The sequence below is a fragment of the Silurus aristotelis genome, assembly GCF_946808225.1.
Source record: "Silurus aristotelis genome assembly, chromosome: 11".
Taxonomy (NCBI): domain Eukaryota; kingdom Metazoa; phylum Chordata; class Actinopteri; order Siluriformes; family Siluridae; genus Silurus; species Silurus aristotelis.
In genome coordinates this window covers 1,672,300-1,694,768 of record NC_139584.1, presented here as the reverse complement: position 1 = coordinate 1,694,768, position 22,469 = coordinate 1,672,300, and the positions used below count along the sequence as shown (strand labels likewise).

Sequence of the window (22,469 nt, the reverse complement as noted above, 5' to 3'; positions counted from 1 at the left end):
TGTAGAGTGTGTATAGAGTGGGTGTAGAGTGTGTATAGAGTGGGTGTAGAGTGTGTATAGAGTGTGTATAGAGTGGGTGTAGAGTGTGTATAGAGTGTGTAAAGAGTGGGTGTAGAGTGTGTATAGAGTGTGTATAGAGTGTGTATAGAGTGGGTGTAGAGTGTAAAGTGCTTACGCGGTAGTTGTGGCAGAGACGGATAGAGCTGTAAAATACACACACAAAAAAAAACAGAATTTCACAATGTTGGAAAAAAGCACTTTTCCTCTAGTAGTGTGAGTGAAACCATCGAGTCAGACATTATGTACTAAAAACACTTCTGTATTTTTATCCACAGGAAGACGTGAGGAAAAAAAACAAATGTATTTATTTATTAACATCCGAAATGAAGTACATGTAAATAATTTGTGACCACACTTTCTCTCTCTCTCTCTCTCTCTCTCTCTCTCTCTCTCTCTCTCTCTCTCTTTCTCTCTCTCTCTTTCTCTCTCTCTCTCTCTCTCTCTATATATATATATATACAGTGAGGAAAATAAGTATTTGAACACTCTGCTATTTTGCAAGTTCTCACACTTATAAATCATGGAGGGGTCTGAAATTGTCATCGTAGGTGCATGTCCACTGTGAGAGACATAATCTAAAAAAAAAATCCAGAAATCACAATGTATGATTTTTTAACTATTTATTTGTATGATACAGCTGCAAATAAGTATTTGAACACCTGAGAAAGTCAATGTTAATATTTGGTACAGGAGCCTTTGTTTGCAATTACAGAGGTCAAACGTTTCCTGTAGTTTTTCACCAGGTTTGCACACACTGCAGGAGGGATTTTGGCCCACTTCTCCACACAGATCTTCTCTAGATCAGTCAGGTTTCTGGCCTGTCGCTGAGAAACACGGAGTTTGAGCTCCCTCCAAAGATTCTCTATTGGGTTTAGGTCTGGAGACTGGCTAGGCCACGCCAAAACCTTGATATGCTTCTTACAGAGCCACTCCTTGGTTATCCTGGCTGTGTGCTTCGGGTCATTGTCATGTTGGAAGACCCAGCCTCGACCCATCTTCAATGCTCTAACTGAGGAAAGGAGGTTGTTCCCCAATATCTCGCAATACATGGCCCCGGTCATCCTCTCCTTAATACAGTGCAGTCGCCCTGTCCCATGTGCAGAAAAACACCCCCAAAGCATGATGCTACCACCCCCATGCTTCCCAGTTGGGATGGTGTTCTTGGGATGGTACTCATCATTCTTCTTCCTCCAAACACGTTTAGTGGAATTATGACCCAAAAGTTCTATTTTGGTCTCATCTGACCACATGACTTTCTCCCATGACTCCTCTGGATCATCCAAATGGTCATTGGCAAACTTAAGACGTGCCTGGACATGTGCTGGTTTAAGCAGGGGAACCTTCCGTGCCATGCATGATTTCAAACCATGACGTCTTAGTGTATTACCAACAGTAACCTTGGAAACGGTGGTCCCAGCTCTTTTCAGGTCATTGACCAGCTCCTCCCGTGTAGTTCTGGGCTGATTTCTCACCTTCCTTAGGATCATTGAGACCCCACGAGGTGAGATCTTGCATGGAGCCCCAGTCCGAGGGCGATTGACAGTCATGTTTAGCTTCTTCCATTTTCTAATGATTGCTCCAACAGTGGACCTTTTTTCACCAAGCTGCTTGGCAATTTCCCCGTAGCCCTTTCCAGCCTTGTGGAGGTGTACAATTGTGTCTCTAGTGTCTTTGGACAGCTCTTTGATCTTGGCCATGTTAGTAGTTGGATTCTTACTGATTGTATGGGGTGGACAGGTGTCTTTATGCAGCTAACGACCTCAAACAGGTGCATCTAATTTAGGATAATAAATGTAGTGGAGGTGGACATTTTAAAGGCAGACTAACAGGTCTTTGAGGGTCAGAATTCTAGCTGATAGACAGGTGTTCAAATACTTATTTGCAGCTGTATCATACAAATAAATAGTTTTAAAATCATACATTGTGATTTCTGGATTTTTTTTTTTTAGATTATGTCTCTCACAGTGGACATGCACCTACGATGACAATTTCAGACCCCTCCATGATTTCTAAGTGGGAGAACTTGCAAAATAGCAGCGTGTTCAAATACTTATTTTCCTCACTGTATATATATATATATATACACACACACACACACACACACACACACACACACACACACACACACACACACACACACACACAAACTTGCGGTCCGTGGCTTAATACGTTCCTGAGTGAACTCAGATTGTTACTCTGTTCCACTATGTTCCACATAAAAAGGATGGCATGTGGTACACGTGTGTCTGTATTATAAATCTGATTTTGTGTGATTATCGTGAGTCTGTATGACTGTAGTGAAGTTAAAGATAAGAGATTAAACTGTATTGTAGGATTCATTTATTCAACATTGCAGTGCTCTTTTGCATGTAGTCACTGGTAAAATGATCAGGTAGAACGGGGATGAAGATGTTACCTGTGATCCTCGCACCTGGAACTCCGCTGGAACAAAAAAATACACATTTCATTAGGAAGCAGATCAGTGCATAACCGTGAGCATGTTTTAATAACGAATCAGCTGTTAGAAGGCAATCAGCGCATTGTGAAAATGATGACTCAGCAGCAGCGGCAGGTTACGCCCTCGTAGCCTGCTTTCACGCTAGGCCTCCCGCTGCTGCTGATGACCATTTATTTAGCATTATTTTCTTTTTGGAGAGAAAAACGCCAAAATGTATAACGTAAAACTCATTAGAGCAGATTTGCAGTTTATTCATATTTGTCTGTTTGACATTATGAACATCTCAGGATGGTTTGAAGCAGATCATATAACACCAACACCAACACCAGAAGGAACTGCATGGTGCAAGTCTTCACATTCTTAATATACACTATATGGATGAAGGTCTGTGGACACCTGAATATATCATTGGTTTGTGTCCTAATTTCCTGTTAAAATGACCTCCACTCTTCTGGGGGAGATGTTCCACTAGATTTCGGAGGGTGCTTTTGGAGATTTGCACTCATTCAGCCACAAGGACATTAGTAAAGTTGAACAAATGCTACATTGTGTCTTCACAACACGGTTCTAAGCATGTAAATATGCAGCAGTCTAATCTTTTGCAGTAAACATCACACCCATATGTGGTTCTTCCCCAAACTGCTGCCACAAAGTTTAAAGCACACAATTGTATAAACACCTTTGTGCACTGCGGCATTGCAGCTTCCTCTTACTGAAAACCTGCTCCAGCGTGATGATGCCCCTGTGCACAAAGCGAGCAATGTGACCATCTGGTGTTCAAAAAATAAAGGAGAAGAACTCGATCTAGCCTGACCTTCTCAACTACAATAAACAGTTTCAAAATGGAATGCTGGGTGAACCCCAGACCTCCTCACCTCCTCAACCTCACTAATGGTCTTGTATCTGAATGGTCACAAACCTTTAAAGCCACACAGTAAAATCTATTAGACAGTCTTTCCAGAAGAGTGAAGATTATTATAACAGCAAAGAGGACCAGAAAAACTAGCGGAAGTTTGTGGACACCACCATAAGATCACCATGTGTTTCTTTTCCATCATCTCATTCATTTCATTTGCTGTTATAATAATCTCCAATCCCTCTTCTGAGAAGATGTTCCACTAGATGTTCCACTGCTTTAAATATGTCAGGAGGCCTGAGGTCCAGTCAGCGTTCCAGTTCATCATGTTCAATAGGGTTGGAGTTGTATAACAGGAGATCTTCCACTCCAAACCATGTAAAGCAGATCTTCATAGAGCAGGCTTGTGTACAGGAGCATTGTCATTCTGGAACACGTTTGGGTCTCCTAGTCCACGTGAAGGGACAATTTCATGCTCCCGCATCCATAGACGTCCTGTACAATTGTGCGACTCCAACATTTTGGTGATGACAGTTCCAGAAAGAACCATGTACGTGTGTTAAAGTCATGTGTCCCAATATTTTTGATTGAAATTTGTATAAAAAACATCACAAAGACATTTTTAGGGTCATTACAAATACCGGAATTTCAAAAAGAGAAGTAAAACCAGAGAAGAAAAGATGCACTGTGCAGCACGGAGAAAACGCACAATTTACACAAAGCTCAACAACGAACACTGTGAACACTGTCGCACAAGTCGCACCACCTCGCAACATAGGAGCGAGCTGGTCAAGTTCAAACATCAAATCTGAGTTTATCTATTAGTCCATCGATATAAAGATTCGAAAAAAGATACGAAAAGTTTCTTTAATTAAAGGTTGCGTTTAAAATAAGGAAGAAAATAAGTTGTGTTTCTGCTCAGGGCTTTGAAATAGCTGAGACAGATAATATCTTCTCATCAGGGGTTTGTACTGGGGTTCGGGGTTCATATCATATTCACAGTGCCTCACTCAGTACCTACACTGACTTCTGTAGCTACACCAGCTCCATGAAGATCTGCTTTACATGGGTTCTAGTGGAAGATCTCCAGCTGTAGAGCTCCAACCCTAATGAACATTAATAAATGTGAACGCTGACTGCACCACAGAACCTTCTCACCTTCTCACCTACATCACTACCTGACTTTACCAAGCAGCTGAATGAATCTAGTGGAACATCTACTCAGAAGAGTGGATGTCATAACAACAAATGAAGACGAAATGTGGAATGGGATATTTAAATGTGAACATGATGTTCTCAGGTGGTCCAAATTTCACGCTATATCGTGAACTTCCGATGGACATCGGAAAATTAAGACCTGTTTATTATTATTTAAGACTTTAGATTTATAAACGTTGGACTTTTTAGGACCCTGCTGTTAGCAAATTCAGGTACTGATGAAAGTGAGGAGGTTCTGGGGTGTTCAATTGAGTTGGAGCTTGATAACAGGAGATCTTCCACTCCAACCCTTGTAAAGCAGATCTTCATGGATCTGGCTTTGTGCACAGTGACACGCTGGAACACGTTTGGGTCTCTTGGTTTGAGTAAAGGGAAGCCGATTGCTGGAACAGTCAGGTGTGCAGAACGAACGCATTAATGAGAAGGTTTCCAGAATGCTCCTGAGCTGTTCTGAATACAGGTGATCATTTTTTGCTCCACAACATAGTTAGAAAGTCGCTTCCTTCCAGTTGATATACAAAAACATATATCTTTCAACTAAAACTGTTACAGGAGCATCGCAAATGTAAAATGGGTAAAAACCAAGACTGAAAGTAGTAATGGACAGAAGACAGAAAACGAACCTGCGCTGAAAAACAAACGACACTAAAATGTTCTCGACATCTGACTGATACTGTACAGAGATCACGATGCGATGCACGAAAATATTAGCAGAATATAAGATATGACCAATAATGTGTTTAGATGCAGAGTCAGTTCCTGAGGAACAGATACCACTTCCCCTGAACCTGCGACTTCCTGAAGTTTTTATCAGCTTCTCAACATCTCAGTTTGGTCTGCTGCAAGCTTCAACACCAACTAATGTGTGAATCACAACTTTTTCTCTTAAAACCGTTATCAAGGGTTCCTCTAGGTTTCTTTGAAATGATGATAGGTTCTTCACAGACGATGAGAAAAGCTTTCGGGTTGTGCTCACCTGGCAGGGGTTCATATCCATCAGAGTCTATTCCCTCTGTGGGTTTTTGGGGAGGGGGCCATGCCCGGTCGTAAACAGGAACCATGCTGGCAGGCGTGTTTGCCACCACCCTGTTTTTCGGCTTGACGGTGGTGTACAGGTCGTGTGGAGATGTTTTCTGGTTGTTTTCGTTGTCGTACTGGTGGAGGACGAGCGGCGGCGCAGTGGGGGGCCGCTTGACCTTGTTGACAACAGCATACGTGTCGTTCATGGTGGTGGACGGAGGAGGATGAGAGGACCTCGGTCGGAGGGCTGGAGGTTTTCTAAGAAGAGAGGAAGAAGTGATGGTTAGTTAAAAAATTTCACACAATCATCACAGTCATTATAGTTGTCAGTTGTATGGTGTGATGAAGTCTGACGTGTTAGTGTGACATAGCTGTACTGCACGTTAGAGCATTGGGTCTTCAACCAGGTGTCCGTGACCCCTGGGGATTATTATAACAGGAAAGAGGACTAGAAAAACTAGACTACGTTTTTGTGGACACCTGACCATAAGATTGCTCCTTTTTTTATCATCTCATTCCACGTTTCACCATTTGTGGTTATAATAACCTCCACTTCCTCTTCTGGGAAGATTTGTGTTCAGCCACAATGATGTGTGTGTTAATAAAATCAGGTACATATGTAGGTCAGGCCTCATGTTTAATAGTGTTGGAGCGCTATGGAAAGTAGACCTTCATAGAGCTGGCTTTCTGCACAGGTGCATAGTGATGCTGGAATAGGTTTGGAGCTTCTGGTTCAAGAATTAGAAGAGTCCAAAGACGCCGTATACAATTGTGTGTCTCCAACTTTGTGCAAACAGTTTGCAGAAGAACCTCATACGGGTGGAAAAGTCAGGTGTCCGAATACTTTTGTCTTCAAAACTTTCTAATTGAACTGGGAACAAAAAAAAAAAAAAAAAAAAAAAAAAACATCAAGCAAACTATGAAATACAGGAAATGTTTTTACAAAGGTAGGAAATAATATTCTGGGACCTCGAGATGTTTGCCAGGAATGAAGTGCTGACTGGTGGGTCTAAAAATGAAAGTGCCAGTAGCACCATTTTTAGATTTACCAAATGCGTTTCATCAAGCTGAAAGCAGGAACTGTGTTCTCTCCTTCCCTACAATCTGCAGAGCAAATCTCTCTCTCCTGATCAACCAAAAGTGCTTTTTACAACAAGATTTCTCAAACTCTTGGCCTGAAATAAGCAAATTCTTCAAACATATACATTTACGCCATTTAGCAGACGCTTTTATTCAAAATTGTCGTCTCATATATACAACTAAACAGATGAGTTCTAAAAGCCTTGCTCCTGCGCCCAGCACTGGCAATTTAACAGAATCCACAGAATCCACAATGTTCTGATCCAAAGTCCAACATCTTATCCAGTAAGGTCCGTCTTTCCCCGTATTCCAGTATACATTCATATATATAACTGCAAATACACCGAACATTATGACTTTATAATATATAGTGGTGAAGTGAAGAACACTGATGATCTTCATCACAGCACCTGTTAGTGGGTGGATGTGTTTATTAGGCAGCAGGTGAACATTTTGTCCTCAAAGTTGATGTTAGAAGCAGGAAAAATGGGCGTAAGGATTTGAGCGAGTTTGACAAAGTGTGACGTCTAGACGTCTGGGTCAGAGCGTCTCCAAAATGGCAGCTCTTGTGGGCTGTTCCTGGTCTGCAGTGGTCAGAATCTATCATAAGTGCTGCAAGGTCATTGATGGACATGAGAAGCAAAGGCTCTTCTGTAGCTCAAACTGCTGAAGAAGTTCATGCTGTTGATGAACACAATACAAGGCAGGTGGTCATAACGTTGTTATGAGGACCTGCTCAATCGTAGCTGCACATAACCTAATAATAATCAGACTTATATAAAACGTGGTGTTATAGTTACACAAAAAAGCGTCATCGTCCATAACGGTGAAACTTTCTGTACACAACTTCAGGTAAGAATCAGAAAGAGTTGTTATATATAATAGATCCACTGTCGGGCGGTTTACTGTGGGCATCATGACGGGCCTTTGTGGTCATCACTCGCCAGAAAAAGAATTTTCCACCCACATGTGGTTCTTCGGCAAACACAAACCTGACGTCTCAACATGACGTTTTCCCTTCACCCGAACTAGAAGACCCAACCCTGCATGCACAAAGCCAGCTCCATGAAGATATGCTTTCCATGAGTTGGAGTGGAAGATCTACTGCAAAAGAGCTCCTCAACTCACCTCCATCAATACCTGACTTTGCAAACACCTTTATGGCTAAATGAGCGCAAATCTCCACAAAGTCTTGCAGAACATCTTCCCAGAAAAGGGAACACAGTACAAAACAACGTTCCTCCAGAACCCTGGTGCTACACTAAACAACATAGACATCTCACGTACTTCAGTGTTATTAAGTTGACGCGTTCTCTTTAGAAACAGATCTACGTGTTCATACTGAACATCGGCACGGCCCTGATGACACATGCTGATGGCAAAATTACAGATAACAGCATTGAGCTCAAACGCTTCCTGTCACCACTGGACAAAAAAAAAACCCAACCGTTGGTCTTCGTTATTAATAAACCAGGGGATTTCCTTCACGCTCAGAAATTTATATTAATACACATATTATTATTATTAGTATTTATGTACATATGATTTTTAATATATGAGCGTATTCCTGATCTAGAATTTATTACAATTATTACAATGACCACTTGGACCCCACACACACACACACACACACACACACACACACACACACACACACACACACACACACACACACACACACACACACACACACACGCAAGCCGTATAGAGATTGTGCACCAGGGTGGTTTGTTTTATTTTATTGCATTGCAACAGGATGTGCAATAAAATTGGCACACGCCTCAAACTCCGCTTTAGCACATGCAAATTTATCCGGTTTCGTAAATATACCAGAGTAATCCGATGAAACGTAGCGAATTTAGATTTATAAATAATGTTAAAGTTTAATCGAATTTTATTTTGATCAAGTATCAATATTTAAATAGTTCTTTGTTCATTGGTGCTGGCAAACAGATGCGAAAAAAATCCAGACAATACAAATAATAAAAAACAAATCAACACACGATTAAAAAAAAAAAAAAAAAAAAAAAAACCTGTGCATGTGCGTGTCAGTGTGTGTGTGTTTTTACCTTGTATTCTTGTATACAGAGCTGATGGAGAATGACCTCAGCGCTGGCTTCGGAGGCACCACATTTGTGTAGAGAGACTGCGAGTGCTGAACCTTCCAACGAGAAGAAGAAGAATGATGATGATCAGAGCCAACAACAAAAAAAGAAAGTGGGGATGAGGAAAAAGAGACGCGCTTCTGTGTTTTGCAACGCCGCTGTGAGTCGAGGGCTCGAATTTGCATAGAGGAAGCACAGAGTGTAGATACTTCCTGCTGAAGTTCATTTTTAAATGTCTGCAACACAAGGACTTAGAGGAAGTAAAGTAACACCAAAATAGAGAAAAAAGGCAGACCGAGGTTTGTTTTCGATGTTGTGAACAGATAAATCTTATACACCTTCATTTATGACTGTGGTTTTATTCATGTATTTATTAATAATATCTAGATATCTTTTTAAAGCAGAACTGTGAGATTCACGTTTGCATGGTTCTGGACACTTGACTGTTTCTTCAGGCTCTCTGAAAACACCCTCTAGAGGCTGATAGTGGTAATTACACCCACAATTATGCATCACAATTTATATTATATACCAGAAGGTATCAAAAAGTTTTGCGACCAGTTTTGTAACACGCCAACAGATGGCGGCACAGGGCTGCACTCACAGTCACAGGGAGCACCGACCTCAGTCAGTGTGCCAAAAGACATCATCCTGTGTAAATCCTGTGCAACTGGTGCTGATCTGACCACCACCCTGCCACCGAGTTCTCCTCAGATGTGAGTTTCTCGCAGGGAACAACACTATCTTTCTTCCGCACCCAACCTACTCTCCAGATTTGCGGATTTCACCCTGTTCCCAAAGATTGAGATCCGGAGATCTGGCGTGAATCTCAGTAGGTGCTTGAGACACTTCGAAAAGAAGACTTCCAGGACACGTCCCAGATGTACGCTGGGAGCACTATATTGCTGTGCAAGGAGACTATTTTGGAGGTGATCGTGTGGAAATGTAGATAAATAAAGTACTTTCTTTTAAACAGCGTCTCTAAACATTGTGATACCGCCTCGTAAATATAACTCGCTTTATTTATAAAATTAGAAATGTATTCATTTACAGCATAAAGCAGATATTGAGCTATCGAACTGACTATTGAACTGGATGTAATTATGAATTTGAAATGTACCCGGCTGTGATATTGGTGATTCGGTGCAGATTCCTGCAAGACCCTTGCGAACATCTTAGCCACAGTATGAAACACAAACTCATACTGTTCCTGGATGGACACAAAAACATCACATACGAACAATAAGAAAAAAAAGGTATATAATCTATTAGGACAAAAGTATTGGGACACCTGACTTCCGGAGCCGCACCGTTGTCTTCGGCTGCAGTAGCATGAGCCTCCTCGCCTTCTAACCTACATCGGTTCCTCACTTTACTAAGTGGCTTAATGAGCACAAAATCTAGTGGAACATCTTCCCAGAAGAATGGAGGTAATTATAAGAGCAAATGGAGACTAAAAGTAGAATGGGATACCCATACAAACTCACTGTCAGGTGTCCAAAAACTTTTGACCATGCAGTATATCTATGAGTCATAAATAAATAATGAAAGTTTATATGTTTTGAGGATCTGCTGAAAGATGTATTAAGTGGAAGTGATAGAAAATCTCCTCGTGTGCGGTACCTTGGTCTGGACAGCCGATGGTCTTTGTCTTCTCAGCTCTAAGACTATATCCATAATGCTAAAATCATCTCCGATTTCCTATAAAAGAACAAGTGAATATAAATAGAATGGTTATATGGTATATGGTTTATGATGGACGTTATGAGAGGGATGGATCCAGACCAGACCACAGCACTGATGGTACAATGATGGTACATTTTCAGGTTCGTGTTAAAGCCCATACTGAGAATAGAATCAGTAACGTATTTGGTATCAGTCAATCCTCGATCTACAGTGCGATTAGATGCTGCTGTGTGCGCCAGAAGCAATGACCTTTATCTGTTTTTGTAAGCTTTTTGGGATGAATATGTATCGGTATTGATGAATCCCTATATGATTTACATAATACAATGATACTCTAAAGCTGTAGGACATTCACATTTCTAACATTAGGTTAAAATTTCCTACCTTTTCGTGCAGCAGGTCATTAACAAAGTCGATGGCACAAATCACTCCGGTTCTTCCACAGCCAGCGCTGAAAAAAAAAAGCAACGGCAATCAGGACCAATCGCTCCACGCAATCAAGCCTATTTCTGCCTCTGCGTTCGCCTCCGGAGGTCAGAGGTCCATATTGTCAGACAGGACCTCTCTCGTGCATTTACAGCGAGGGGCTAATGAGCGAATTCTGCGAGTTAATTGGCTGCCGTCGTGCTACATCAGGTGCTGAATATTTAACATCTCGCACTTCATTCAAATGTTGGGATTAAAATGCAGGGAACATGCCGGGAGGTCCGGCGCCGGGCGACTAAGGAGTCTCGCTCGCTCTGATTAATTTTCATGGGCAGATGGGTCATTTGTCAGAGCAGTGAAGAACAGGCAGTTATAAGAGTGCATGTGAGAAAGCAGTTTGATTAGTGTGTGTGAGAACATGTGTATATGTGTGTATGTTCTTATTTAATCTGTATTGTCTAGTATTGTCTCATATATTCTAAGCTAAATGTAGTGTTTTTATTTATCGCTGTACTTTTGAGCGTCACCAAGAGCTGGAACCGAATTCCATGTGTGTGTCAACCAATAAATACATCTGATTCTGAACCTGGTGTGTGTGTGTGAGAGAAAGAGATAGACACAGAGACGGACCTGCAGTGGACAAGCAGAGGGCCGGTGTGACAACCCTGTCTGACGTGAGCCGTCTCCATCATTTCCAAAATGCCGTCTGCCACGTCTGGAATTCCGTGATCCGGCCAGGCCATGTACTGGAAATGGGACACGATGCGACTTTCCTGCACAAGCAATCCATTACAATCCAGATCACATCTTGAGTATAAGATAAAATCACACTTCCCCATAGTTTCTATTTTCTAAAAGAATCTAAAGATCGTGAATGACATTTTATAGCAGTTTATTAGTAACCCAGTGAATGTGAATCACTCTAACAGTACACACTGGGGATGCTCAGATTCAGCAATTCGCATCGGTGCATCGGCATAAAAGTGAACGATGTGATGCTTTGAGACAGTGTGCATTAGATATTAGAAGTTGGCATTTGTGTCATCGTTTTTAACACATTTGCATTGGTAAAAAACTGATTTAAAATAATTATTGATGCATGTGCCGTCCTTTCATTCTTTAGAAAGAGACTAATCATTTGTCACCGATATTTGATATGCAGATCGGTAACTTCCTGTAACTGTAACTTCCTGCAGACACAACAGGAAAAGAACGCCTGGTTTTATTTCACCTTTTTTTTTTTTTGTGAATATTGAATACCATATTGAATTATATAACATCATAATTTTTTTCGAGCGAATCGCATCGGTCTCAGTGATGAAGATGCACATCCCTAGTACACAGTTCTTTTTAAGAGGGTTGTCTAGACACAAATAAAAAATCCACTGCCCATAGTATTCTCCCTGAGAAAAATTAAACATCCTCAGGGATGAGAGATACAATACATAAGGCAGTTTACGAACCTGTACATGGTCTGAATCTTGATAAATTTTTCTTTATTTAAACACAAAAGGACACGATACCCTTTTTTTTTCAAAACGCATATGATATCAATGTATATACAGTATAATACTAACAAAAGAAAAATACTTCATGTCTGTCTATACATTAGGTATATAGGCAGCTTTACACATTTCATTTACCAAATCTGATTCCAAACTTTGCTCTTTGGAATTGGATCGCCTCATCTCATTCTGTTAAATGTCTGTTGCTGATCTAGTATCTATGTAAAAGATATTCAAATTAGATGAGTCTAATTGAATCTAGTCGAATCTGGTATCATATAAATAAGGCACATTAGTCTAATATAAATCTACAATACAAGAAATTCCAGGTTAATGCAAGTAAACTATGGGGTGCCACAAGGTTCAGTTTTAGGACCCCTGCTTTTCACAATATACATGCTTCCTTTGGGAAATATTATTAGATGGCATGTGATTAGCTTCCACTGTTATGCTGATGATACCCAGCTATATATCTCATCAAAACCAGACGATACACTTAATTAGCTCGGATAACTGAGTGTGTTAAAGAATTAAAAGACTGGATGACTCATAACTTTCTACTATTAAATTCTGATAAGACGGAGATTTTGCCATCGGCCCAAATTCCAGTACACAGAAGCTCCAGCATTTCAACCTGCATTTAGACGGATGTTCTGTAATTACTAGTTCAACAGTAAAAGACCTGGGAGTTATTTTACACAACAACTTATCTTTTAAAAATCATATCATTCAAGTTACAAAAACAGCTTCTTCCACCTTAAAAATATTGCTAAGCTAAGAAACATGTTTATATCTGATGCAGAAAAGCTTGTCCATGCGTTTATGATCTACAGACTGGACTACTGTAATGCGTTACTAGGTGGATGTCCTGCATCATTAATAAATAAGCTTTAGTTAGTTCAGAATGCAGCAGCCAGTTCTCACAAGGTGGAGAAAATATGATCATAAAACCCTAATCTTCCCATCCCTACACTGGCTTCCTGTTAAGTTTTAAATCCACTACAAACTACTGCTTCTTACCTACAAAACACTAAATGGTTTATCTCCATGTATCTCTCCAGTCTTCTAACACGCTACAATCCGTCATGCTCCTTCAAAACTCTGGACTTCTAGTAGTTCCTAGAACAGCAAAGTCCACTAAAGGTGGTAGAACATTCTTACATTTAGCTCCTAAACTCTGGAATATTCTTCCTGACAGTGTTCGGGGCTCAAACACACTCTCCCAGTTTAAGTGCAGATTAAAGACGTATGTTTTTAGCAAAGCCTACACATAACACACATAACACACATCACATCATAACCTTGTGCTCCAGAACATCTGATCACATGCACATTATCAACTTGTGCTGTTAATATCATGAACAGCAGCTACACTAATTTCTCTACACTGCTTCTCTTTCTCTATCCATCCCGAGGCATCCTGAGGTTGCTCCAGCTCCAGTCACGTCCCACCTCATGAAGACTGTGGACCTTTAAAGAAGTAGATGCCCACAAACATCCAGAAACATCTAGAGACGTCCCAGCACCATTTGGATTTTGGAATTTTTCGACATTGGACCTTTTTGAGTGTTTAAAGGCTCTGGCATGGAGAAGCTGGTGTTGGATCTGTGATAATCGCAAATGTTGAGCTATTTTATGAGTTGCTCAGTAGCTTCTGGTTCCACAACATCAAATGACTGTATAAGACTTTAAAAAGGACATCGCTTATAATCTTACATTCCACTGCTCATGTTAGTTCTCACTCTCCAGTGTTCTGTATTGTTTAAAGACTATAATCAAATTCTTGATGTCACCCAAATGAGGATCCACTTTTGAGTCTGGTTCCTCTCAAGGTTTCTTCCTCATAACATCTAAGGGAGTTTTTCCTTGCCACAGTCACCATGGCTGCTCATCAGGGATAAACACACATCGTTTACCTTTATTTTTAAGACAATGTCCGTTGTGAAAAGCGCAATAGAAATAAACTTGACTTGACAGACATGCAGACGGAAAGACAGTCAGACATGCAGACGGAAAGACAAACAGACATGCAGACAGAGACAGACAGATACGCAGAGGGAAAGACAGACAGACATGCAGACAGAGAGACAGACAGACATGCAGACAGAGAGAAAGACAGACAGACAGACATGAAGACAGACAGACAGACAGACAGACAGACAGACAGAGACAGACAGATATGCAGACAGACAGACATGCAGACAGAGAGACAGACAGACATGCAGACAGACAGACAGACAGACAGACAGACAGACAGACAGACAGAGACAGACAGATATGCAGACAGACAGACATGCAGACAGAGAGACAGACAGACATGCAGACAGACAGACATATAGACAGACAGACAGACAGACATACAGACAGACATGCAGACAGAGAGACTAATCCAGCCAGGCTAAGTGACAATATTAAAACTAATAAATTCTAAACTTTCTGTAAAATGTATGCTTAATTAGATTAATTAAACAGATCATCTAATCTAATACAAACTAATCAAATGTATTCCAATGTATTATACTATACCTGTGCTATATAATATACATCCTGTATATATTTTTCCTGTATATATTTATCAACGGTTTGTGTACACCTGTTCATAAGTACAGTATGTGCTTTTTGCATATATAATAAATAATAATAATATTGGATAACATATTCTTTCTCCTGTCAATCACAGGGACAATAGCCAATCGTATGTCTGTGAGGTAAAGTATGTAGAAAAGGGCAGACAGCGTGTTGCTCAGTGTGTGTTACTGTACAGCAGCACAAACAGCAGATTGAGAAGATGCACGTGTCTGAGAGAACACATATGTTTCTCTTTGGGGCTAAATTACTTACAGGCCTGTTATTGCCTCATGAAGGTTATTCCCATTCATAAGCACACACACACAGAACAGCATGATACACTTACGTCACAGTGTTTCACTGCCAGCGTTCGGACAATGACTTCCTCGTTTGTGGGCGACTCTTCAACCTGACAGAAAAACCAACACACAGTGGAATTTCAGCCCGAGCACTTTCTCTGACACATCAGTCACTGTGTGGTGGGTCAATGAAGGTCTTTTTACTTACTTCATGTTTACAACATTTCCACAATATCATTAAAGCTTGGCCCAGTAACAGACAAGCTGGTCATTGATGATTTAGTGGTAGGTGCTTACCGTTGAGACGGTGAAAGGACCGAATGTGGACGAATCATCTATAGGAGACCAGTAGACCTCACATTTTTTCTGTACAGAGAAATTACAAGGGTTAAGTTGATGCAGTGTATTTTAATTGGACACATGAGCAAAAGCAGGATCGGACAGAAGAGCTTTACCTTCGCCATCTCAAACTCCCTGCACGCCATGACTATCACCTACAGCACAAAGAGAAACACTCAAACTGTAATACACAATAGTGGCACAGTATAACAGCACTGCTTCTGCAAGGACAGATACACACAGAGATGATAGACAGATAAACAGACAGTCAGATACAAAACCAGAATAATATAGACTGAGAAACGCAAGTTCGCAGACAGACAGACAAATATAGCAAACATACAGAGCCAGACACAGACTAATATTAACAGACAGACACATGTAGGCAGACAGATAAACAGACAGACAGGCAGACAGACAGAGCCTGACACAGACTAATATAAACAGACAGACACATGTAGGCAGACAGACAGACAGACAGACAGACAGACAGACAGACCGGGCCAGACAGACTAATATAAACAGACAGATACATGTAAGAAGCCAAACAGACAGATAGACAGACAGAGCCAGACACAGACTAACATCAACAGACAAACACATGTAGGCAGACAGATAAACAGACAGACAGACAGACAAACTGACAGACAGAGCCAGACACAGACTAATATAAGCAGACAGACACATGTAGGCAAACGTTTAGTAAGACAGACAGCAGAACAGACAGATAGACAGACAGAGCCTAATACAAACACAGACTAATATAAATAGAGAGACACATGTAGGCAGACAAACAGACAGACAGTCAGACAGACAGAGAATATCAAAGACAGACAGACAGATTGAGTCAGACACAGACTAATATAAACTGAGAGATGAAGGCTAGCAGACAGACAGGTTAACACAATATTGGTAAACAGATTGAAGATGGATAGACAGACTCACAAATACAGCAAAAGATGGACAGACACAGAGAGAGAGAGAGAGAGAGAGAGAGAGAGAGAGAGAGAGAGAGAGAGAGAGAGAGAGAGAGAGAGAGAGAGAAAGAATGAGACAGGCTAACATACATACATACATACATTATATAATAAAGTTTGTAGACACCTGACCATAAGATTGATCTGTGCTTTATAAACATCTAACATCTGCACACGTAGTCTCCATTTGCTCTTATAATACCCTCCACTATTTTGAGAAGATGTTCCACTAGATTTTTTGGAGATTCATTCATCCACAAGGGTGTTAGGTACCGATGTAGGTAAGGTGAGGAGGCCTGAGGTGCAGGCAGTGTTCACATTTATCCCAAAGGTGTTTAAAAGAGTCGAGGTCTGAGATCTATATCTATATCTTCATGGAGAAAGTTTTGAGGACTTGGAGTCATCAATAAATTAGGAGATTGTGGTAAAGTTAATTTATTTCAGTAATTTAACTCAAATTGTGAAACTCGTGCATTAAATACATTCTATGCACACAGACTGAAGTAGTTTTAGTCTTTGGTTCTTTTAAATGTGATTATTTTGACTCACATTTAACAAAAACCCTCCAATTCACATCTCAACAAATTAGAATATGGTGACATGCTAATCAGCTAATCAACTCAAAACACCTGCAAAAGTTTCCTAAAGCTTCAGAATGGTCTCTCAGATTGGTTCACTGGGCTACACAATCATGGAGAACAATGCTGATCTGACAGATCCGACAGAAGACAATCATTGACACCCTTCACAAGGAGGTGAAGCCACAAACATTCATCTCCAAAGAAGCTGCTGATCACAGAGTGCTGTATGCGAGCATGTTAACAGAAAGTTGAGTGGAAGGAAAAAGTGTGGAAGAAAAAGATTCACAACCAGCCGAGAGAACCACAGCCTTGAGAGACTCGTCAAGCAAAACCCATTCAAGAATTTGGGTGAACTTCACAAGGAATGGACTGAGGCTGGGGTCAAGCCTTCAAAAACCACCAAACACAGATGTGTCAAAGAATATGGCTACAGTTGTCGTATTCCTCTTATTGAGCCACTCCTGAACTACAAACAATGTTAGAAGCTTCTTACCTTCGGCTAAAGAGAAGAAGAACTGGACTGTTGCTCAGTGGTCCAAAGTCCTCATTTCAGATGAGAGATTTGGGGTGCATTGTCATCTGCTGGTGTTGGTCCACTGTGTTTTTTTGTAAACCAAAGTCACTGCACCCGTTTACCAAGAACTTTTAGAGCAGTTAATGCTTCCTTCTGCTGACCAGCTTTATGGAGACGCTGATTTCATTAATAATCAGTAATTAATGCAGAAGGAGCCCTGACCAAGTATTGAGTACACATACAGTAAATAAACAGACTTTCCAAAAGGCCAACAATTCATTTAAAATGTTTTTTCGATTGGTCTTATGAAGTTTTCTCATTTGTTGAGATGTGAATTGGAGGGTTTTTGTTAAACATGAGCCAAAATCATCACATTTAAAAGAACCAAAAAACTTAAACTATTTTAGTCCGTGTGCATTGAATTTGGTTAATAAACGAGTTTCACAATTTGAGTTGAATTACTGAAATTCATTAACTTTTTTACAATATTCTAATTTATTGAGATGCACCTGTACAATTTTGTGCCTCCAACCTTTCGGAAAGAACCACATGTAGCTGGAAAACCACATGTAGCTGCTAAAGCTAACACCACACCGGCTCTCTTTACCCAGCATCTTCCTCGCCAATGTTCGGTCGCTGGTAAACAAAATGGAGGAGATTCGACTCAGCATCACACACAGCATGAAACTTCAGAACTGTAACGTCATGATTTTCACGGAAACATGGCTACACAGCGGCATTCCGGACAACGCTATTGAGCTAGCGGGACGACACACACTCCGGGTGGATAGGACATTAGATGGCTCCGGTAAGACCAGAGGCGGTGGACTGTGCATTTATGTCAACAAAGCTTGGTGCACGAACTCTGTTATTGTCGAGAGTCATTGTTCAGCTAACCTGGAGTTTCTCATGGTTAAATGTAGACCGTTTTATCCACCGCGGGAGTTCACTTCCACCATTATTACTGCTGCTTACATTCCCCCTGATGCTGATGCTAAGCTCGCTATGAAAGAACTTTATGCGGCCTTCAGTAAACAACAGACTGTTCACCCGGAAGCTGCGTTTATTGTTGTGGGAGATTTGTTGACGGTGGTGTGGTGGGTCGTCTCTTATCCCAGAGATCCCTTATGTCTGTGTTACCTTCTGGTTCTCCCTTTTAGTTATGCTGCCATAGCGAGTCTTGCCGGAGTCCAAACTGCACAGTGACATTAACTTTCATACACCAATAGGGACACCTAATAATCCATATCCTTATCTTCCTGTCACCCTCTCTCTCTCTCTCTCTCTCTCTCTCTCTCTCTCTCTCGGTCGAGTTAAACAGGTCTCCTGGTCACTGGAGCTCCTGAGGCTCCAGTGACCACTGTTCCTGCCCCTCTCCCCTCCGTGGATCTTCACACTTCTGTGCAGCTTGGGACGGTCTCTCATCAACACCTTGGGTGGTTCTATGTAATTCCGGAGTAGAACAGGTGCTTTGAGGATGGATTGGACTGTAATTGGTGTCGGCGGTCTGCTGCACTGACTCGGGAGTGCAGTTTGCTTCTGATTGTCATCACTGTACCCCGCAACATTGTATATCTGCTTCAAATGGACATTTGGTGCAACCCAGATGAGGATGGGTTCCCTCTTGAGTCTGGTTCCTCTCAAGGTTTCTTCCTTATCCCATCTCGGGGAGTTTTTCCTTGCCACAGTTGGTCATCAGGGACAAACATACTTACAATGAACATATTTACGTTTAATCAGCACATTATCTGTGTAAAGCTGCTTTGAGACAAGGTTCATTGTTAAAAGCGCTATACAAATAAAAGTGAATTGAATTGAATTGAATTTTAATCACTCAAACTTAAAGGCAGTTCTTCCAAAATTTCATCAGGATGTTTCATGTCACACCAGAGGGAACAAAACTTTAGACCATGTATACACAAACATGGCTGGAGCTTACGTTGCGACCCCCCTTCCCCACCTGGGACAGTCAGATCACCTATCTTTGTTCCTCACCCCCAAATCTGCACCCCTCATCAACCGGGTGAAGCCATCAGTGAGAACCATCAAGGTGTGGCCCGCAGAGGCAGATTTCACACTTCAGGAAAGGTTTTTACACACAGACTGGGGTACATTTGCTTCTCAGGCCACCAGTGACTCTCACACAGACATTGACTGCTATACCTCCTCTGTACTGGATTACATCAGTTCCACCACAGACAGTGTTACTTCCCAGAAACAGATCATTACATACCCAAATCAGAAGCCATGGATGAACAAGGAGGTGCATCTCCTGCTGAAGGCACGCACTACTGCCTTCAGGTCAGGTGATGCTCAGGCCTACAGCACATCCAGAGCTAACCTGAAGAGGGGCATCAAAGAGGCCAAGCACTGCAACAAGCTAAAGATAGAGGAGCATTTTTCCAACTCTGACCCTCGACGCATGTGGCAAGGCATACAGGCCATCAGTGATTACAAATCCTCCCACCCCACCCCCGCTGCCACTGATGTCCTCTTTCTGAATGAGCTTAATGACTTTTATGCTCGCTTTGAGAGAGACAACAAAGAAACTGCCACAAAGCTCAAACTCTCGGCCGATCACTCTCCAATCAAACTCTCCTCCACAGATGTCTGCAATGCACTGAGCCGGATCAGCGCTCACAAAGCAGCTGGACCAGACAACATCCCTGGTCGTGTACTCAGGGCATGTTCTGAGCAGCTCGCTGGGGTCTTTACTGACATCTTCAACCTGTCTCTTGGCCAAGCTGCTGTTCCCACTTGCTTAAAATGCACCTCCATTGTGCCAGTGCCAAAAAACTCTAACCCAACATGCCTGAAAGACTACCGCCCTGTAGCACTGACACCCTTTGTCATGAAGTGCTTTGAGCGGCTGGTCCTGGCACACCTGAAGGACTCTCTGCCATTCACATTAGACTCCTACCAGTTTGCCTACTGAAGCAATAGAAGCACAGAAGATGCAGTTTCCATGGCACTGCACTCTGTGCTCACACACTTGGACAATAAGAACACCTATGCACGTATGCTGTTTGTTGACTTCAGCTCAGCATTCAATACCATCATTCCATCAGTTAATAGCCAAACTTCTAGATCTGGGCATTAACACCTCCACCTGCAACTGGGTCATGGACTTTCTGACCAAAAGACCCCAGCAGGTTCGATCTGGCTCCATCTGCTCCAACACCATCACACTCAACACTGGTGTACCACAGGGCTGTGTGCTGAGCCCCTTCCTCTACTCAATCTTCACCTCCGACTGCAGGCCTGTGAATGGATCTAACTCCATCATTAAGTTTGCAGATGACACTACCGTGATTGGTCTCATCACCAACAATGATGAGACTGCCTACAGGGAGGAGATCCAGCACCTAGCCACATGGTGCAACAACAACAACCAGCTCCTTAACACCTCCAAGACAAAGGAGCTTATTGTGGACTTCAGGAAGGAGGCAAGAGGCACACAAGACACCACCCACATCAACGGGATGGCTGTTGAGTGTGTCTCCAGTTTCAAGTTCCTGGGGATCCATATCTCGGCGGACCTGTCCTGGAACATCAACACCTCCAGCCTGGCCAAGAAGGCTCACCAGCGCCTTTTTTTTCCTGAGGACACTTAAAAAAATCAGCTCTCCTCGGATATCCTGGTAAACTTCTACCGCTGCGCAGTAGAAAGCATCTTGACCAGCTGTGTCACAGTCTGGTATGGGAGCTGCTCTGTTGTAGAGCGTAAGGCACTGCAGCGGGTGGTGAAAACTGCCCAGTGCATCACAGGGACTCCACTCCCAGCCATCGAGGACATCCAAAAGAAACGCTGTCTGCGTCGAGCTCGCAGCATTCTTAAGGACTCCTCTCATCCCGCTCATAGACTGTTTACTCTTCTGCCCTCTGGCAGGCGTTACAGGTGCCTCCGGACCAGGAACAGCAGACTAAAGAACAGCTTTTTTCCTAGAGCTGTCTCTTTAGTGAACTCTGACACTCACTGATACACTACCACATTTCCCCCCACACCTCACACTCTGTCACTTTGCTAATGGACTCTCTGAACAAAAACTTATGCTCACCAAGACACTGATCATTTCTCACCACACACTTTGTTATTGCACGGACTGTTTACACAAACCTTTGCTAATTTGCACACAGCTCTTTTTTGTATTGCTGCTCACCATAAACTTATCACCACTGTGTATATATATATACCCGTTCTCTGTTTATAGTTATAGCAATATTATTATGTCCACCGTTTACATCCTTCTGTAAATCTCTGTGTATAGTAATAGGCATCTGTATATCATGTTCACAATACATATATATATTCATCTGTATATTATTGTTCATAGTACATATATATTCATATTCATCTGTAATTATATTCATAGTACATATACAGTGAGGAAAATAAGTATTTGAACACCCTGCTATTTTGCAAGTTCTCCCACTTAGAAATCATGGAAGGGTCTGAAATTGTCATCGTAGGTGCATGTCCACTGTGAGAGACATAATCTAAAAAAAAAATCCAGAAATCACAATGTATGATTTTTAAACCCTCAAAGACCTGTTAGTCTGCCTTTAAAATGTCCACCTCCACTACATTCATTATCCTAAATTAGATGCACCTGTTTGAGGTCGTTAGCTGCATAAAGACACCTGTCCACCCCATACAATCAGTAAAAATCCAACTACTAACATGGCCAAGACCAAAGAGCTGTCCAAAGACACTAGAGACAAAATTGTACACCTCCACAAGGCTGGAAAGGGCTACGGGGAAATTGCCAAGCAGCTT

At 41.7% G+C, this 22,469-nt stretch overlaps 1 protein-coding gene across 1 annotated transcript in view; it reads right to left on the bottom strand.

The window, feature by feature from the left end:
• ptpn18 (protein tyrosine phosphatase non-receptor type 18) overlaps positions 1–22,469 on the bottom strand; it is a 39,479-nt gene that overhangs the window by 3,976 nt on the left and 13,034 nt on the right. The window contains exons 6-16 of the mRNA XM_083554996.1: positions 15,737–15,775; positions 15,579–15,647; positions 15,329–15,391; positions 11,540–11,682; positions 10,868–10,934; positions 10,421–10,498; positions 9,918–10,007; positions 8,762–8,853; positions 5,569–5,870; positions 2,477–2,502; positions 176–203 (exon numbers count right to left, since the gene is read on the bottom strand). Of these exons, the coding sequence (XP_083411122.1) occupies positions 176–203; positions 2,477–2,502; positions 5,569–5,870; positions 8,762–8,853; positions 9,918–10,007; positions 10,421–10,498; positions 10,868–10,934; positions 11,540–11,682; positions 15,329–15,391; positions 15,579–15,647; positions 15,737–15,775 (997 nt within the window). The remainder of the gene's footprint in view (positions 1–175; positions 204–2,476; positions 2,503–5,568; positions 5,871–8,761; positions 8,854–9,917; positions 10,008–10,420; positions 10,499–10,867; positions 10,935–11,539; positions 11,683–15,328; positions 15,392–15,578; positions 15,648–15,736; positions 15,776–22,469) is intronic.